The 21,490-nt window shown below is 38.3% G+C and overlaps 1 protein-coding gene across 1 annotated transcript in view; it reads left to right on the top strand.

The window, feature by feature from the left end:
• Window positions 1–10,251: 10,251 nt before the first annotated feature.
• The window catches only part of luzp2 (leucine zipper protein 2), a 139,436-nt gene continuing 128,197 nt past the window's right edge, over window positions 10,252–21,490 (top strand). Inside the window, exons 1-2 of the mRNA XM_062433566.1 lie at window positions 10,252–10,342; window positions 13,661–13,724. Coding sequence (XP_062289550.1) covers window positions 10,252–10,342; window positions 13,661–13,724 — 155 coding nt within the window. The remainder of the gene's footprint in view (window positions 10,343–13,660; window positions 13,725–21,490) is intronic.

Below are 21,490 nucleotides of genomic sequence, written 5' to 3'. Positions count from 1 at the left end.
AAATACAGACTATATCCTTTTTTATCAGTTGTTACTAATGGACAGGTGCTGTCAATCAGAATGACACTCTGCTGCATCAAATGTGCACCAATACTAAGGGAATATCCAGTTCCACCATAATTATGTTGTCCATCATGTGCCTTTTTTTTTTTTTTAAAGGTTTTTAACATTAGTGGAGCAACTGAAAGTCTAGTCAAAATATTTTCCAAATGTGAAGATGCACAGTTGCACTACAGTGCATATGTTAAAATAAAAACTTGATAACCTCACTAGCACATTGAGTCTTAATTGCCTAAGTATCAATCAATCAATCTTTATTTATATAGCGCCAAATAACAACAACAGTCATCTCGAGGCACTTTTCACATAGAGCATGTCTAGACCGTACTCTTTAATTTAATTCAAAGAGACCCAACATTCCCCCATGAGCAAGCACTTGGCGACACAGGCGAGGAAAAACTCCCCTTTTAATGGGAAGAAACCTCAGGCAGAACCGGGCTCTAGGTGGGCGACCATCTGCCTCGACCAGTTGGGGTTGAGGGAGAGAAGGAGGGAGGGAGAGAAGAAGAAGAGCGAGGAAGGAGAAACAAAGAGGAGAGAGAGAGGCTTGCTCTATGCTCAACTTTGTTCACCAGCTAGTTGTTATATTTGTCTGATGGTATTTGGTGCTGAGCAGGTGGAGTATGGCGGGTTTATCCAAACTTTAGTGGTGGAAACATCTGCATCTGGAAGGAGGTTAAGAGCTGACTTTGCTGGAAAACCAAAAGAATGAGCTGAAATATGGTAAAAGACTCTGTAGGGCTGAGGGGAACTTAAGAGTTGGATGATGAGTCTCTGTGGGTTAAACACTACAAGTGACAACTTTGTATTTAATGAATTTTGAACACAGAAATATTGATTAGTGCAGCTTTACATTATCCAACTTAGTCAATGATCCTCACCTCACATCACTTTAAGGAGTCTTAACTTCTTTCTCATTATCTATTGCTGTTCACTGGCTTTTCCCCCCCACCTCAATTGTTTTGCTGTCTTCTCTTTGCACCTTGAATTTATTATAGCTGTTGATTTAGGGAAACTTTAGTTTTCATATTAATATTTATTGCTGTATCAAGCAGCACTTGCTTCTGCACCTTTGGTGCTGTCAGAATATATATTAGTGTTGGGGTTGACAAAGTCACTCTTGTAATTGGCAGGCACTTAATTGCTCAGTCCCTGTAAACATGATGCTCGTGTTCTTTCAGTGATGAGTCATTACTGGAGGGCTTGGCTGGATTCACACCAAATCCCGCAATCCGGAGACTATGACGCAGGGGACTAAAATTGCGGGGGCGTGTTTTTGTTTAGGACCCATTGAGATAATGAAATACAATACAGGAAGATGAGTTGGAGTTACAGATGAATGTATTTAAGGACTTATCTGAAGCCAAAACACGGATTTTACAACTTTGGAAAGTTTTCACGGCAGCTGTTTTATCTTTGGTTGTAATGATCATGAGATAATCCGCCAAATACACCATTCACGTCACATAAATTATCTACCAGGAACTTGCATGTATGTGAATGGCCACCACAGCATGATGTCAGGTTACATTTTGACAGAAATTGCTAAGCAGCACTCACTCCCACAGCCTAAACTCACTGCCCCCATTGAAATGAATGGGAGGACTACTGGTGAACAGGCATTGCCAGATTTGGTGTGAATGCAGCCTGAGATGTATAACCACAATAAACAAAAGCTGAGCATTATCCCTTGTCTAAGTGGCAATGTTGTTTTCAGTGAATTGTTGCTGAGCAGCTATGAGTCAATTCCCTTTGAAGCTGAAGGAGAATTTCACACTTGCTTTGGCAATGTAAATGTCTGTTGTCCATGCCAATAAAGCCCCATTGAATTGAACTGAATTGAATGGAATTGAATATAAAATTGAATTGCATCAACTGTTTGCTCATGTCCCATTTGACCAACACATAGATACTGACACTCAGGACCTTTCATATGGTCTCTAATGTAGATGTCAAAGTGTTATTATCTTTCACCCTTTTATATGGTTTCATTCACTTTGAAGTTTGACATCCGTGTCAGTCCAGATCTGTTATCCCTCAGTGTGATTTAAAAGGGATCTTGGCTTTTTATTTTTATTGTTCAATTCAGACATTCATTTTAGTTATGGGCTCTGAGCCCCCAAAGAAAAAGCATCATAATCAGTACACATAGCTGGAACAGTGAAGTTTGCATGAGGCAGCCTGCCCGGTGTTGGAGTCAGAAACTACTTCACTTCATGATTCAAAAGAAAAATGAAAAAAATCCATACTTTTAACTGCTGTATGACCACATTCATAACAGCATAAGTATTAATAACGCAAACTCTAATATGTAAATACAATAAAGGTTGTGGCACATTGTGTTTTTTTAGGAAGATTTACATTGGGAAGTGTGTGTGGTACAGCTTGTTGGTTATTTGTAAAGTGTGAGGTTTGGTAGATGCAGTACAGGAGGAAGATGAATTGTTACATGTTGGCTTAAAAGATAAATCTGCTGCTATTCTGTATTTTTCCTGTTGTCAAAAAATCCAACAAAAGGACCAAAACCAAGAATGTATTCGTACATCTCTCAATAATTTCTGACTTTCTACACTGTCTGGGGCATTCGTGTCTCTACTGAAGGCTGAAATTCTGGAAAGAAACATTTATCATAAAACATTTTAAAATTCCAACAGAGCTCCATTTGCATCCCTTGCATCGATGCTTGAATCATCACCAGAGTTTTAATGCCATGAGAAAGTGTTTCACATAATCATAATGAGAAATACAATTTAAATAACACTGATCGTCCTAGTCTAATCACTGGATGATACAGAATTGTATCTCCGGGGAGTTTTAAGAGAAGAATATACTCTCATGATGTTGCCGGTTGACAAAAATAGATCTAGATACTTTCTGACAACTCCTAAAACACCCGTTACAACTTTCATATAATGTTCATAATGGCACAAACAGAAAAACCATCAAGTATAAAAAGAAGAAGTTTAGTTTAAAATGTAACATTTTGCAGAATAACATTAAGACTTTCATGCTGAGACAAAGTGCGCTCGTTAAAGTCTTGAAACTTATGACATTACAAACGTACTTTCCTGACATATTACAGTTGTATCCTTACATAAATATGTGAAACTCCACAGATTTGACACATTTAAGTCTTGAACTTGGGTAGTTAGGGTTAATATCTATGAGAAAGTTGCATACATCTTTTCATGGCTTCAAAGGGAGCTGTATGTGAAGTCTGATAAACTTGGAGTGGTATACAGTGCTGAGGACTACAAGCTTGAAAATGAACAATAATCTGGGGGGTTTGGAGTTAGAAAGAGTTGGGGTTATCAGAAGTTATGTCCTTACCTCTGACTGAGGCTAGCATCTTGAAGATATATTAGCTGCTACTAGCACAACAAACCTGAATCTGTACACTTTCATCAATCGAGCCAAGTTGCATTGTGGATAATGATGTATTTTATTTCTTTTATAAAATATGTTGTTTTAATCTTATTTTAGGTTGCCTTTTTAACATGTGACAAGAGACAACAGATGAAAATTAGCATTTTCCCCGCTGCTGATCATTGAGAATTGCCCCGACCAAACAACTGAATAAATGAAGATAAATACATGAAATATAGGCTCTAGGTGTTGACAACGATGGAAAATGCATGGAGTTAAATGTATCTGTATCGATTTTCATCCTTCAAAAAAAAGGAAAAAAAAAGAAAACTGTCCATCGGGAGTGCAACAATGTTCTAGGAGGGCAATACTCAATGGAGTACGCCTTTAAAGACGTTTCCCGTTTAAGTCTTAAACATTATAGAAGTCCTCTGGGATTTCATTGATTTTTATAGCGACAGTACACAGTGTTTAAATATCAAACATTAATGTGATTCAGACGGAGAGAGATGAAAACGATACCTGCTATTTAAATTGTTTTCTTGTTTCATTCCCTTCCTGCTGCCATGTTGTTGTTGTTTTTTTTTTTGTATATTTATCGAGTGAGCAGTTGCTAAGCAGACGTGTTTTTTTTCCCCCCTTCACATTCATAAAGTTACACGCTTTCACACCGGGGAGCTGCCCTTCACACATCAAATGGTGTTGTATCGAACAGCTCCACTGAAGCAGTTAGTTTGCAGCTTGCTTAAGACTAAGTGTACAGTCGTTATCAAAGAATAGAGGGGGAGTGGTTGTTACACACTCACCTTCCCCACCTTGATCTCTGCAGCATTTCTTAGGATTTAGCTTTTAGTCATAGACTACATCTCTGATGATTAGGCTGCCATCAGCAATCTTTCCATTTGCCGGTTTTATTCTTTCCTGTTATTTAATGGCCCATAATTGGTTCACTACGGGATGAACTGAGGAGCTTAGAGGCATTATTCACAAAATCTTAGATCAGAGAATGCGAAGATATTGGTTTTGGCATGAACAAAAGAGAAGGGTTATAAATAATACAGGTCTACACAAAAATGTTTAGATCATGAGAGAGCTCAGTGGTTTGTCCTTTTTATCAACATATTTATTGCGTTGCAGTATTTGTCTGTTCTCTAGTTGTAGACCACTCTGTTTTGTGTCAATGATTGCTGTTCTGTCATTAATTTCTCCATCTTTTACATGAAAATATGCTCCGATTCATGTTTTTAAAATGCCATAGCAGCTTTTAAAAGATGACTGTCATTCATTCAAAACCCATTTTTTTCTGTCTTTGAAAAACATCCTCCGCTTTGTTTAATAAATAATGGCAAAAAATGCTTTTCCTGAGCGCTAGGTTTAATGATTGGCCACGGTTTATAAAGATGAATTATCCTATTGATGTTTAAAGTGGAATTTATGCATACACTCAACAGTTAGTTGCTAACAACAAACGTAGGCTAGAGACCTATAATATAATTTTATGAATAATTAGAAATGTTCAAAGACCTCAATTATAATAAATGTTATGTAAACAAAGAAATGTGACATCTATTCCAGCTGAAGAAACTGGGCACAAATCAGGAATGAAAATGTGCAAATAATGCGGTCCAGTCAGCTGTGCTTATGTATACAGGGTCAAAGTCTTCATAGAATTAACTTTTTCCTCTTCAACAGAACAGAAATACAGTAACACCTGCAGATGACATTATGCTACACCATGCCCTAAGTTTGCTTTTATAAGTATGATGCAAATATATCTTCTCCCATATCCATTAATATCCCATAATGTCACAAACCACACTATTTCTAATATGAGCGTTAAGTGCTAACACTTATTTGTTTTTATCTCTCCCTCATTTTCAGCTTTATTTGAGGTTTTTTTTGTCTAGTTTCAGTTTCCCTTCTTACATCAGTTATTCTTGTGAGTTCATAAAAGGAAATATAAATTACACACAAACAACACAAAACAAAACAAAATACAGTAGTTAATTGTAGTCTGCATGCTTTTTCACTGAAAAAACCCCCACAAAGGACTGCTGCTTTTTTTTATTTATTTTTTTTTACATCATGTTAAATTGAATATCTGTGCATTTTGGACAAAAAGAGCAATTAGAATCTGTCACCTCTGGGAAAATGTGATGGATATTCTTCATCATTTTCCAATATTTTACAGGCAAGTGATTAATCCAAAAAATGATCGGTAGGCTAAATGATAGTAAACGGGGGAAATGTTAGTTGCAGTCCTTATTTCTGTACCATCTAACTAAGGTAAACCAGGACATGATGTGCCATTGCCATGCACCTACTGCACATTTTGAAGTTAGGTTACACTGAAATATTTAGGGGGGGGAATTTGCCCTAAAAGGGGATCCATGTCCCCATCCCCCATAAGGAAATATTGCTGAGCAAGCTACGTCAAGCAAAGCAGCATTCACTTTCAGATCTCTGAGTGGTACACTTTGGTTTTTTGAGCTGTTTGAAGCTGTTTTGGGACAGGTTATTGCAGATGAGACTGAAGCACATTTTAAATTATTTTGGTGCAGCACAGTGGAATATGCGTAAGCCTTCTTGTCGTTGTAGTCGAGTAACTAAGGTCTGATCGGTGTTGAGCGCAGGGATTGAACGAGTTCTGAGCTGCCAGAATTGACTCTACAGCTGTCAACGGTCTTGAGAGTAATTCAACAAAACATATTCAATGTGAATTGCTCACTTGATTGCTAAGCTCTTTCCTTTAATATAAAAAAGCAGCCGCAGTATCTGAGCACTTCTTCTGTACTTCATGTTCGTATATGGCACTATTCAGAAAAAAATAGTGTCTGACAGAGATTTACTGTCAATATTCAAGGGCAAACAAAACAAACTTACGTTCAAGAGCTGAGATTGATTTCCAAAGATATCAAACAGAGCTGCCAAACTGGTGCTGTGTTTTTCATTTCCTGTCTTTTATTAACCCCTCTTTATTTATTCTGTGCTCTCTGCTGGGTATACTGTACATCACAACCAAGCTGTCATGTTCCATTTTTCAAGAAACATAATATCTGCTTCTTTTGGTGAAGGCTACATAAATCTGAATCCTTTATCAGCCGCTAGCACACCTCCTCAAAAACGCCCTGGCGGATTCTGTTATTTTTATCTAATCATTTTGTGAGCATATTCTGGTGTCAGGATCCATCTTGGCTGACAAGTGCTGGTTCCATTTGAGCCCCTATCGCCCTGTTTTTTCAGTGTTTTGCCATGGCACCTGACTGATAAGTATGTTGTTCAGTGTGTATGTAGAAGGGGAGGATTTCACCGATGACACACAAGCAATTAGACAGAGAAGCCGCTCAGCAGTGCCCGCAGTGGCAGTTTATCTCATAAATGTTTTTTGTTCTATATTTTGATTGAGGAAATTATGCCCGCAGACCTCGGCACTTGATGGCACTTTTGAGACTTGTGCTTATTCACTGCAAAAGAAAAACGGTGTCTTGAGGAAATGTGAGGTGTCAGCGCTGTCATTAATCCACAGGCTTTGGTCAAAAGAGCTGCAATTTGCATGAATTTGTGGCCACTATAAAATAAATGCCACATTTAAATTGGAGCTGCTGTATATTATGTGTCTTTGTTGAAATCTTTTTTATTGTATATTTATGGCTTTAAAGTAGCAATGTGCCACGGTTTCATAGGTTGGCGATTCTCCAACACGCTGAAAAATGCTCTGCTTTGTAAGCGTGGCATTAAATAAATTAAATTACTTTGTCATGATTTCTGACCCTGAAACGGTGCTCTCCAGATGCTTCTTCCAGGATTGAAGCAGTATTGTCACTTGCCAATCAATTTTTAGTGTTGGGTTTACTATTTGGCAACAAATGGAAACCCACTCATGCAGTTCACCTTTTGCTGATTGCATCTCTCTGATCAATTTGTGTCCCTGGTTTTTTTTTTTTTTTCTTCCTTTTTAAATTTTTTTTTTGCCAGAGACAACTGCAAAATACCAGCAAAGAAGATATAGAGAGGGTTCAGGTTACACAATATAGCCCTTTTTTTCTTTTGTGTGTGTATGTATGTGCATTGAACCTCACCACTGGGCACAGAGAGGGCAGCGAAGAGGGTGTTATGTTGCTGAAGTCCACCACTCCCATTTGCCTGTCTGTCAGATGTCTTGCTTGGCTGAGCTCCACACAGTGATGGTGTTGACAAAATGACAGGAGGGGGGCACACTCCAGTGAATGTCAATTTGGCTGCAAAGCACCGTTTCCCCAGGAGCACTGAAGCTCCCACACGCCAAAAAAGAAAAAGGGAGAGAGCTGTAGTTTATAAAAAGGAAAACCCCAAAGAATTGGACATTTACATAAAACATACAGGGTCACAGGCATGCATAACAACATGCACAGTCCATGCTCTTATAGAGGCGTAATGGGAACACACTGTGAGTGAAATTGCTTCCCGGCAGCAACAATTATCTGGCATGTAGCATAATTAGCTATCAAAATACTACTTGGCATCTCGTCACTATGACAAGGTGGTGATGGTGTATGTCTAAGGACAGATTTGTTTTCGTTGATTCACAGTGTTCCTGTTTTCTCAGAGCTTTCCCGTGGCTTGCTTACTGTCCTGACTTGACTGGTAGGATTAGAGATGCATTCTAATGTGTCTCTAATCTTATAATCTGTCTAATAGGAGAACAGTTACACTGGAGCCCTTTAATGTATGAACAGAGATTCAGTTGGGGGACTGTAGAGGTTATTGGGGACATTTAGTACAGATCTGAATCTTATAAGCTTGATATTAGAATTCACAGAGTATTCCTGTTTGTGACTGCATCAAGCAGCTGGAGACACATGCACAAAACTCACCTCAAATGTTAAATAAGTTATACAAAACAACTTCCCTTCCGTGTTTAACAAATTAGCATTTGATGACAGGTGTTTGGATTAACACTGATTTAATGAGCTTTATGAAAGTCCCCCGAGGATGAATGCAGGGTTTTGGGATTACCGACTTCCAGGATACTGTTAAAGACAGGCAAATGGAAAATCTCTGCTCCAAATCCATTAAAATGTGTCTATGTCCTTATCTGCACAAACCCCAGCAGGATCACAACACTACACCTCCGCTTTTACTGATGTGCAACTGAAACAGATGTCTTTATTGTAGAGACGTGAATTTTACATTATGTGCAGCAAAACATTTGATTCCCTTGGACTTGTCTGTGTATAATGATTGTCTTGATGGGATGCTAAATTGGAAATACATATGCAATGTTGTTTACTAGGCAGCAGTCTTAAAGGCTCAGTGTGTAAGAATTAGCCACCTGATCCAAACAAGCACCCCTCTACCCCCCAGCATGCCATCCCATCACCATTATCACTCTCTCAATATAAAGTAAGGCTTACTGTTTACTGTGAATCTGTACTATGGCGCTGTCAAGATATCAAAATGCTACGGATAAATTAGAGCCAGCTGTACGTTACCAAAGAACTGCACAGATTAGAAAGTGGTTGCACCACAGAGATACAACATAACTTTAAGTAGCAACTAGTCACACACATGCCCCGCGGGGTAAGTGTAAATCATAACATGTCACTGAACTCAATGAAGGTAAAACAGCAGTTTTTCTGCCACACAGCATCATTTTCTCATTAACTGCCTGCCATTTTACAACAGTCTGCTGGGAGTGTACATGGTTACTTTCTCACCTGAGAAAATATTAAAATAAAAAAAAAAGTGTTATATTAACAGTCCTACAGAGAAAATGTCAGCAGCATTCTGCTGAGTTTTGCCATTTTTAAGGCACTGATGCGTCCTCTTCCTGTACAGGAAGAGGACGCATCCTCAGCCTGGACAGTACAGGCAGTACAACGTTATCTGGTTAGCATGCTAACTTTTTATAGATAGCTCTGCAACACAATACATATAGTTTTTTGACATAACATCAAAACTGTTGTTTCTTCATATTCTGTTGATCATTTTGGGTAATTTAGAATGTTTTAAACAAAAATTACATCCAGTTCTCACACATTACCGTTTTGAAGGTATAGCATGTTTTGACCAATGACTAAGAAGCTGATTTTGATGGCAGCAGTGAGTTTGTTGATTACTTTCACCGGCTGCTGATGTTAATTAATATTATTAGTAACAATAACATTAACCTTTTTTTGAATTGAAGTTTCTATTTATGTGATGTATTTTAAAATAATAGTCTACATCTGTTTAGCTAAGTTCAGACTCATCTTGGGTAAAGTAAGAGTTTTGGTCAGGTATTTTTTAATTTAATTTAATTAATAATAAATCATTTTCAATTAAATATATAAAACCCCTGAAAACTTGGCTTCAAATGATTTAATTATTTCTCTTTAACATTAAATATTAATGACTAAATAAGCAACATCAACATCTTGTCTAGGCTATATGTATTATTCATTAAGAGTTTTACACTAATTTACCTTCATCACATGCTCATTTTACAGTTTTTACTCTGGTTACCTGTTACTTTTACTGATTTTCAAATTATTTTATGAGCCAATAAGACACGACATGGCCTTGCACCAGACACTCTTCTTGTGAGATCAGACTCAAAGATGAGTCTCTCTTCTTCTGATGTATTTATATACCTCCATTAGTACTTTTAAACAGTTCAAGTTACTCATTTTCTTTTAAATAAAGGAATCAATATAGTTTAAGGATCCATAATCAGACTCAGACAAAGAAACATTTCCACACTTCAAAAAGGTTGCTTATTGCAACTTTTTTGTGAAGATAGTTTGGGGAATGGGCTGGAGCAGCTGGAGAGAAGGACATGCAGCAGAGCAGGTAACTGAGCCAGGGATGTCAGCAGACTGTGTGCAGGTTCCAGAGCCGGAGCTTGGAGACACGATGATCAGATGGGCGAGGCAGGGGAACAGGAAGGCTGGCAGAGGTGAACAAAAGTTAGCTGAATTCCAAAAAATGAAGCTGGTTAAAGTGTTTTACCTCATAAGTGAAAGGACAATCTGCCAAGTGGAGTGAAGATCTGTTGTTTTAATACTGCAGTAGCTTGTTGGGTAGATGAGATGATCAGCTGCAGGAGCACAGGTGGATAGGCGGGAGAGGGAATCGGAAGACCACGCCCAGCACATACTCACAAACAAAGACAGAGACAAACTGGAGACAAACGGAGAACACAAGGGAGGGGAGAGGCAGAGCAGATACCGTAACACCATGTGTGACAATCCGTCATCAGTTCACCACATTCAACAGATCACATCTTAATTACCCCCTTTGTATGCTCCTCTACCCTTCAACTTTTAAAAGCTTCAACAGCATTCACAATTTTATGCTCAAGCTGGCAGTTTTGATAGACTTAAATTCATATTTGATTACAATAAATAGTTTCCAAATAACCAAAACCTTTAAAGCAGTTTATAAGCTTACATTCCTTGAGTCATTTCACTTTAACTACTTGACACAGTATGTGATGAGAATATTTTAATCTCTCATGCAGAGTGGCATCCTGAAATTCAGCTTCAAGAAACACTGTAAGTTTATACACTACTCAGGGTGCTGTCTGATTTCCCATATGTGCTGAAAGTTCAGTATATTTTTCACCTCGAAACACTAATTAGATGGATCACAAGGTCATGAGTGTTAGGATACGGTAATGTGTGTGTGTGTGTCGGTAGTTAGTGCCAATCTGCATTACAAAGCACGGTGTGTCTGCCCACCTGCAGGCGTTGTGAATAATTTGCTCTGTTGCTAGAAGTGTTTTAATGTGTTCATTCTGCTGAGCACATTATGCATGCTTGTTGTGTGAATCCCCAAAAAAACAGGTTGGTGTTGGTGTCCACAAAAAAGTTTTGAATAATCACAAGGGATGCATATTGTTTGTGAAGCACCAGCATGAAATTATTAAAACTACACATTTGTACAGTATATTGATATATTGTGTATCTGTATTTACATAATTCTTAATTCTTCTAGGATTTAGCAAGTAATTAATCCTTATCAGAAAATATGTTTTTTTGTCTTTGTTGTTGCAGTACTTTTCATATGGTAATACAACTGTTTCGAAATTGTAGAGAAACAAAAGGCTTTGCGTGGGATTGGATTCATAATGTATGAGAAAATGAGAGGTGTCAAGCTGTAAACTTGACAGGTTTAAAAAGACGGGCACAGTGGTCACCTGTGGGAGTTAAAAAAATTGTCCCTGCCGAACACGACCTTGTCAATCTTCTTCTTATCAGCCACAGTACAGACAAAGGGTCTGCTGTGTCACCTGCTGTGGGCATTGACTACAACTCACCAGGAGCAACTCTCAGTATGCCTGTCTGTCCTTGACTTTAAGGAGAAGCTTAAAGGACCAGTGCTTCAAAGCCACCACTGCATTCAGATGCACCTCATAGATTAAACTTGGAGGAGTTATGTGGCCAGAGATGAAAAAAATACAACATCTGTTATCCATTTTCCTAGAGGCTTTAAAAAATCCACCAGAACATTTTCACTTTTTATTATCTATGAAACTAAACACTTCCAGCTAGTAAAAGTTGCTGGGTTGCTCTGACTCCGTTGTCATCAAAAAAAAAAAATAGTTTCCCTCTCAGCCTGGAGTATTTAGCAAAGTCTCATAGCATATTGGGATGTCCCATATCTTTTACTGTTCATCTAGCGAGACTTGCAAAGCTTGTGTAATGTGTTATATAACTTACATTAATCCAACACCTCCCAACTTGAGTTGACAACAGGTTCCTCTGAATATAGCGCTTGGCTGCATAGCGAGCAGAATCCCATTACTTAAATGGATAGGACTAATAATAAAATATTCCCTCCAACCTAACCGGATTAACAATGATCTTGTGCTCTTGGGAATTTGTTGAGCTGCCTTTCCACATAAACACTTTTTATATACCAAGCTTTTCAGCAAGTTCACTTCACTTACGCCGCTTTGTGTTGATGGATTGGAGGAAGGATAATAAATGCGTGCTGGACAAACAAGGAGGGGGAAAAGGCAGGGCTTTTTAAATAGTCTGTTTATGTGCTTACTACTGCACATCACTGTATAGCTGAATTAATGCCCAGTACACACAAGTTAGATCAGCAAGGAAGGCTAAGGATTGGACAATACAGGCAGGTAGACTTGCAGAAAATGTAGATGAAAGAAAAGGGTGAGACGCACTGAATAAGCAACCAAAACTGAACAATAAGGTACACTGTGCATATGATTCTGGCCTACTTAGGCTGATTCGTATCACTGTATCTGTTCAAATGTTCTCCTCATTATTGTTTATTAATAAAAGAACTCCAGCTCTAAAGAAAACCTTTGACTGTTTAATTTTCAGTGCTGAGACCAAATCATGGAGTTGATGCTTAGCAGAATAAATTTGGGGAGTCATAAAAATTCTAAATGGGTCAAAATGTGACACCTTCATTAGCTCTAATTTTGGCATGATGTACAGTTGGCCATTTTTGGCTGTCAGTAAAATGTCTCAACGAGTATTGGATGGACTGCTGTGAAATCTGGTACATACATTTAGTTCATCACAGGATTAAATACAGTAACTGTACTCAGGTCAAAATTTCAGATTATCCAATAATTAATGTTTTCTCACCAAATACCTGTAAAACTAATAATATACCAATTCAGTTGCACTAATTATTAAATGTCAGCATACTAATATTGTGTTGCTTCATACTTTGAAATTGAGGATAAAAAACAATTTAAATATAAGGTAAAGAGCAGTTTTTAAACACAGGTCAAAAGTCTAAATTTATTGAAAGAAATAAAACATCACTAAAGAAAAGAAAATGTCTCAGTGTTAAGAGTCATGTGTCCAATCCAGCTCAGAGCAGTCCTGTTTTAGCTCTGGCGACAGTAAGTTGGATGGTCTGCAGTTCCTGGCTGCCTCATAGTATCTGCAAGTGCCGAATACAGAGGGTGAAAAGAAATTAACAGAGTCATCTATCTCAGTCTCCTAGTGCATCAAGAGTGCATATGATGTAGGGTGGAATAGTCCAGCTATATTAACTAATATTGGTGAGCTAAAACAATTGTGTAAATTCACCCCTCTTTCCATCAAAGTGTCCTTCTTTCCTGCAGTGGCCTGCGGGTGAAGCGTGCCATTTGTGCTGATCTCCATCTCCCTCTCTCTGCCTCACTTGTGGGTTCTGTGTCAGTTCATCTCAGGGCTTTTAAACTCTCCTTATTAGTGACCAGGCCGTAGGCCCGCATATTCCCTTCATTCTTATCTTGTGTTCTATGCAGAGAGAGAAGCACAGCTCACAGACTTCCCCGGCAGATTATGGAATCTGGATCAGTTCGTGGATCGGTAACAACAGTCCGATATCCGATAAGTGAATTACGTCGGTGAAGCGCAGTTTATATGAGCGGTGTCACTAGCTACGTCACATTTGATTGGATAAACTTTTATAAACACCCCTAAGTGTGCAGGATGAGTCAGCAAACATTTGAAACTGAAGATTGGGAATTTGATGTAAAAATACTGATTTTATTTTACTATTATTTGGCATATAACAAAAGATAAATTGAAAAAATGAGGGGACACAGGATTGGAACTGGGACAATATTTTTTCATTGCACCAGGATTTTAAAATGCAAGTCTTAGAGATAAAACATGAGACTCATGTTGGTTATTATAGGAGTTTAATGTGGGGCTGCTCTGCAGTTGCACTGGATTGTACTGTAACTGGATAGAGGCATGAATGACATTTCTCATAATAGGTCGGAGGGTTTTTGTTGAGTATTTATGAGAAGATGCACGAAACACAAGTGCATGACAAATTAAAATACCAAAGGTGCATATCCTTCACATATACATGGTTTTGCATCTCGTAGCAACTCCTCTATGTCCTTTGTGCCTAGCTTTGTGGAACCGGTGTCCATCCGCATCACACTCAAACGTGAAGTGAATTTTGAATGTACATGTTTCAGTATACTGAATTGCGTCACTTTTGCAGTGTGAACACACAATAAACCCTTGTACAGTTAATATTTAGTTTTGGATTGGGACACTGGTGTGTGTTAATAAAGGCGGTGCTGGTGACATTTAGGTAACACTGTGTGCTATACAACCACCAGTGATCGTAAACACGGTAGCAGTTGGAATTGGACAGCAATAGTTCAGAAAGATTTCCTGTAAAGCTTTTGACCAGCTGGATCCTGACGAAGCCAAATAATGGAACCACTAAATTGGACCCACAACAGTAATGACAATGCCAAAACCTTAGATTTTAATCTCATAATAATCAGGGGAATTTATTATTCGATGGCATCACTGTCAAACACATGTATCAGCCTTATTAGGTCTATAACACTGATGTTCACAGTGTAGTATGCATGCAAGTGTGATGCATGTTCCGAAACACAAGAAAATGAATAATTCAGAGATGATGTAATTCTGTTCGGATGCTTTCAAGGATGTCATGCTGTCATCCAATTTAATGAAATGTCTATGAAATAAGTTAGTAAGAAACTCCTGTCTTTTCCTCCAACATGCAAGCCACATTTCATTGTCTTTAAACCCCAGTTTCATAGCACACAAGATAGTTACATCAGATCCTTTGAATTAGTCAATGAAATGAAGCATACCTAGCTCACAACAGTAATGGGTTGAGAAAGTGCCAACAACTTATTTTTGACAGCTAAAGGTAGTTTGTTTGCACTGCAGACTCGTAACTGTGGTTCTGACTGCAGTGATAACAGAGTTGGCATTCCAGTCACAGCTCTCCAGTGGGCCAACAGTAGACATGGAGAGTTACTTTGAGCAAGAAGTGCAGTAATTGTGGTTGAAGAGCGACCTTGTCAGTCCTCATGTTTGAATGTGCATATTTTAACCAGTGTAGGGAACTTTTGAATGGTTCAAAGGTCAACTAGTAGATGGAAATGTTCCAACTAAAATTATTCAACTTCCGTCACGGCATGTGTGTTGATTTTTTAAAATTATAAAACAGGTAAAATGATATGAATACCCTAAGAGGCTGTTGTTATCCACTTTACAGCTTCAAGCATCACTTGCAGGAGTGTTACATTGCTCCATAATGGCACTTGAAATCCATAAGATATCACAATGCAGAAGCACCAAGTTTAAAGTGGTTATAATTGATAAATTTGTAATAACGTATCAAATGACAGTGTGTAATGTGAGAAGTGTCGCTCGAGTGATGAACCTACAGAGAATTATCAGTGACTCAGCAGCCTCTCTCGGCTTTACGGAGTTTCAGCTCATTATAGTGAGCTTCAGCTCATTGTTCAGCTGTCCAGCTGCAGCATATCTTTTTTGATTCATTCTCACCGCTCTCATAGTGTCATTTCGGCCACAGCAGGCAGATGTTCTCAGAGGGAAAAAAACCACTGCACACGACATGCTCAGCACCAAACAGCAAACACACACAGTATAGCAACTAGCTGGTGAACAGAAGCTGAGCGTTTAGCAGCTAAAGAGCCAGATGAGTCCCTCAGGAGTTGATGAAGATCAAAAATGGATCTAAAAGAGGGTGAATATTAGACTTACATTTGCCAGGTGGACCATATCGCCATATCAACTTAAAAGGTTATGAAGTGTGTTCACAGCTTGTTTCAACTGCCCATAAGTGGCTAAAAAAATCTGTTGAGCAGCTGTTTTGCAGGTTTCAAAAAATCTCAAAAATGATAAATTACAAGTAGTGAACTTTTTTTTTTTTTAACTGTAATGTCTCTCTTATCAGTGTGAAGCATTTGTCTAAGGAGTTAGTTACTGTTTGCTTGTAACTAAATCTCACAAGGGAAAGGTGACATATATACCATAGTGATTAGGTCTAATTATTTTGCTTATAATGTCCTTAGAGGGAAGCCAAATTAATTCTGCAGCTTTGCACTAATGATGAACTAATCTTCTGGCATGCATAGCAGGATACCCACAATGAATACTTTAAGAGTATGTTCATTCATAAATATGAAATTATTCCTGAAATGAGTGATTCCATTGGTGACTATATGATATTATAATGTATTTTGTTATGTTTATAATGCATTTGACAGTGGTATTTCTTTTTATTTGTTGTTTGTTTGTGGTCATTTTTTGGAGAATAGTAAATTAATCTTTAATCACTGCAGTTGTTTAGTTTTGGCTCAGAATACACCCATCCTGGCACATTTCTCCTGTTCTTTACAGAAATAAATATAACCGTTCCCACAGTGCATACTGAATGTGTTACTGCATCATTTGCTAGAAGGTCCAAGTCAAGACTTTGGATGACAGTTTCGGCACAGGTGAAGAATCGTGAATCTCAGTAAATGTAGGCAGATGAGCCGGTAGGAGGCGCTAGTGCCAAAACAGGAAATAACTACATACAAATACACTACAGTAAGTGTCAGAAACTGCTTTGTATCCTTAAGGTAAATCCAAATGTATGCAGGGTAATAGTAAGAACAAAAATCTACATTACCTTTATGTCTGTTTTATTTTGTGGGAAGAACAAATTATGTGAAACAAACACTGAAAAAAAAATGTTCCGTCACGCCCCTCTTACCCCAACTGCACCCGTGCACAACCCCAGACTGAACTCAATTACTTTTGCATTACATGCCTTACTTTGCACCTGAATAATTTACATTGGAAACTATGACTGGTAACTGCTTACTATTTATATATCTATTTTTATCCCTGATAACTATTTTATTCTAATTTTACTTTGTAATTAAATGTCGATTATCTCCTTAATATCTATTTTATTCTATTTTATTACAACTTTTCTCTTATATCTTGCATGACGTGGCTCAGGAGGATGCTTCGCTGTTTCGTTGTTTTATACATTTACATTTATACAAATGAAGACATTTCGACTACTTGGAATCAGACGTTCAAAACTAAAAGACAGATTTTCTCTCCAGGCAGCTGCACCAATCTCATGTCTCTGACGCCATGTTCATGTTGCCCTCTTTTCCTGGCACAGTGCCACTAATTGGGGTTACCCATTATCGAGATGAGATGTCTGACAGCTCTGCTGTCCTCACGACACTCAGTAGATGGGCAGTCAGGTGCTAGTCAGGAGTTAACCTTTATATGGGTTCATTTATTTTTTTCATTTCTATTTTAATAAAGGGTATGACTCCTGGAATTGGCAGCATAATATATTATAGCATGCATACAGGCACTAGAAATAACATGACCAGGCAATACATTACACCTCCCTTTCACAACAGCATTTTATTTCATGCTGTGAAATTGAAGTTGTATTTTGTGCTCCTTTTTCAGAGACAAAAAGAATAACTAAAATAGAATAACAAGCACATTGATATGCATATGAATATTCATGAAGGGCATTTTAGAAACCATTTTTGTTCAATTGTGGGAGATTATGTGGGTTGGGAGGCATATTTACATGTGAACATTTTCATTTTCTTTGGGATTAATAACAAGAACTTTATCCAATAGCAAAATCTAAAAGTGATTTAAAAATCTCATGTGTTTTGCTATATTTACTTTTTGATAAAAGGCATATTTTGTTTTGTCAAATTTGAAATGATTTGAATGTTTGTTTGCTATTCAAAATAAGATGTAATCCTACTTAAGCCTGTAATTTCAACAGTGTAAATATGAAAAACAAAGAACTGAGGACTCACTGGTGCAAAATGCAGATAAATCTCATATAAATGGATTATGTAATATTGAAATATGAGTGTGAACTGCACAATGAATAGTTTTTTCCCTCTTATAAAAGTGATTGAGATGTGCATACTACCTCACAGAACAAAATGAATGTGAAAGTGAGTGCTATATTTGATTCTGGCAGGAATCTCCAGATCCATCCATGTGTCAGTGTTAAATTCACATACCAGTAACCAGTTTCTCTCTGGTGACTTTTTTCAGTACGTTGAGGTATTTCCACTTGGAATAGGCTTGGCAGGGTGGGGTGCACTATGACAAACAAAGGCAGTGAAGCCCACTGCATAATGTAGCTGAATCAATCCCGTGAAATGCTTTGTCAGTAATCTCATGCTGTCACACCAGGATGCAAACATGGTGTCATAGAAACCCAACACATGGAAATGATATTTTATGTGATGGGAGGGGTGGAGAGGGAAATCTAGGACAGTACTATTGTCACAGTGCCTTTGTGCATCTATAGCTTTGATTGTTCTAAGCAGGTGCACATCCCAATATGAAGAATCTGTAAACAAAAGTTATTTTTATTATGATTTTTATGGAAAATGTCCAGGCTGGAGATGATGTGATACATCATCAGTGGTATTAAACATCTTACAATCACAAATACCAACTGGGTCGTCTCAGACCTCAAAGAATAGCGGACACAATTCCTGAGTTATGGTGCCTTTGACTCATAACACACATCAGCTGAAAGTAGCTGTTGGGTGCTGTGTGACAACATAATCACATCAGTCATAAAAGAAGCTAGCAGTAATGCGGCAGCAGCTATAATGGCCAACAATATCCTGTGCTGGTAAATTGAAATGTTCAGGTGAAAGCTTTCACATGTATCTGTGCAGATAGTTTTATCTCATCTTCCTGAATCTCCAACAAGAGTATAGTACTTATCTTTGAGAGCAGACTAAGCCAAAGTCTGTTATTGAATTGCTATTATTAAATCTTCATCGGGGCATGAAAAACTCATTGCATATGAGGCGCGTGCATTGAACTTCATTGAACAATCCAGTGTGCTATGTATGAAACTATGGAATTGCTTCTAATTGAATTTTTATGGGGTCATGTGCCTATGCTTCACAGTATGCAAACAGAAAACACTATGCTTAATGAATGCTGCATGCCTGGCTGCCATGTGATCTACCACTTTAAGTTGCACATTTCATTTCAGCTTTCATCAGCAAATCTTGTCCAGATGCATAAATCTGTACACATATCTGTGATTTCACCAGATCGTCAAACCTAATACTAAAGAAGTTGTGCAATGTGACGGCTATTTCCACACACAACATGCGTTTTCAGCATTATAAAAAAAGATGAAGAGGAAAAGCAGAAAAATATGTGGGCACAAACATGAAATGATGCGCCTGTGTGGCAGGGAGGGAGGGGTGAGGCACAGCACTGTAGATGTTTTATGAGCACAACTGGAAACTGAATTGAAATGATGCTGTTAGCATTGTCTGGCAGGTCCCTAAAACAAAGGCCAAGACTAATGATTAAATGGCCACATATCCAAAAAACAAGACATATGTGCTCCTTCCAGGGATGCGGAAGGATTTCTTTTGAGCCAGCTTCCAGCTCACCAGGGTCCAAAGTCTTCAGAGGATATCAGGTACTGCAGGACAGTGTCTGGCACTGCCAGTAAATGATGGAATAATCTAAAAACACAGCAGCCAATACTCTGGTCTGATGAGTATTTACCTACAGGGGGTATGCTCATCCCTTCCGTTTTATCTCAGCAAGCACATATGGTGCCCTGTTGCAGGCGCCTCCAACAGGAACGTCTGTTTTCCAGAGGATGCCTGCAGTTTATTTATACAGTTTTGTGCACTTGTTGTATGGCTATGTTGCATCAGACAAAAGAGACCTCATGTCAGAAAAGGAGAGATTTTTTCTGCCTGCTCTGGTCAGGATATGTCGTGCTGTGATATTTCCGCTATGTGTGTTCCAGTCACAATAACACAAACAATACATGTCACTGACGAAGAGCATCTTAAACCTGCCATCCTCAATGTCCTTTCACACAGCAAGAACTCCTTTTGAGCTTATGTGAGCCACTTCATTCACTTAAGTATGCTTTTACCACTACATCTAATGTGACAGCCAATCCTGAGGATGGCATTGATTGCAGTGACCCCTATGGGAGTAAGGGACGCCACTGTCTGTTGCAACATATTTATGTTGCTGTAGACAGCTATCCTTAAGAATAATGTAATGGAAAGCCACTGAGATAGACATAGACAGTGAGTAGTGGCCCCTCTAGAGGCTTCGAACTGCCTGCATCATCACGTTCATCTGTTCAAAAAATTTATATTCACTTCAAATTAGTTTATCAGGCCGACCTCGTGGTCCATCCCCTGTGATTTAAATGTGCCCCCAATCAATCATATTTACATAATAAGATTTACAATGTCAAATGCTTGTCAAAGACAACAGTTCCCAAAATGCCATCATTGAGTGCATCAAAGGTGAAGGGTGAACGTGTCAGGCTTCTGCAAAGAATTCACAATCTTACCCACATCAGAGAGAGATAAAAATGAAATGTGCCATGTTTGTCTGTTTAAGGGACATAATCCAAGCTAGGCATTTTGCCTGGTGCTAGATAGATCAAAGGCGAATGTTAATTAATTAGTATCAAATGTATCAAAGCATGTATACAAATTCAAGGTGGATCTATTTGATGATACACAATAGAAAGAGAACATTCTCATCTCAAACAGTGCTTTGCTGCAAAGTGAAAATGGGAGACAAAATCTCTTGCCAACTCAAGCCAAAATAAACTAACATATTACAGCAGATGGAAGGCAGACTCGTGATTTTCATCTCTGCTCGCACAAGGAAAAAAAAAAAACCTTTTTTTTTGGAGGACAATGTTTCTCTATATTGGAATGGCTCCATGTTGGCGTGGCATTTACGATAAGTCTGCTCATCATCAGTGCTTCAAAATGCCTCTGGGCTCAAATAAGGTCACTCATAAACTGAGAAAATCATATATTTTTGAAAGCATACTGAATTGTGGTTCTCATATTTGTGAGCTAGTCATCTTTTATTCAGCCTGTCAGAATGTTTGTGACATGCTTGTGTAAAATGTTACACCTATTGATGTTATTCTATCCTGTGGTAAGAAATAAAACATGTCTTAGACCTGATTATGCATTCAGATCTGTCAAATGTCAGGATCAGTGGATTTATGACATACTGTCCGTGATATACAAGGTCATATATGCACCATCGCCTTGGCAACCCTCACATATCTGCCTGTCTTTTACACCTAGTACCTGTCATTAAAATTCCCATCATACATTAAAGAGTTACAGGTGATGGAGAGAGCTAGGCCTATCTACCTGTGACTCAGATTATTTTGGTGCCAGTATGTTTTGTCAGAAGGGGAGTAAAGCAACACAAGTCCAGCCAATCTTCTAGTGGGACACGCC

The sequence above is a fragment of the Scomber scombrus genome, chromosome 1 (assembly GCF_963691925.1).
Source record: "Scomber scombrus chromosome 1, fScoSco1.1, whole genome shotgun sequence".
Taxonomy (NCBI): Eukaryota; Metazoa; Chordata; class Actinopteri; order Scombriformes; family Scombridae; genus Scomber; species Scomber scombrus.
The sequence above is the reverse complement of the archived record's forward strand: the minus strand, read 5'-3'. Positions and strand labels throughout refer to the sequence as shown.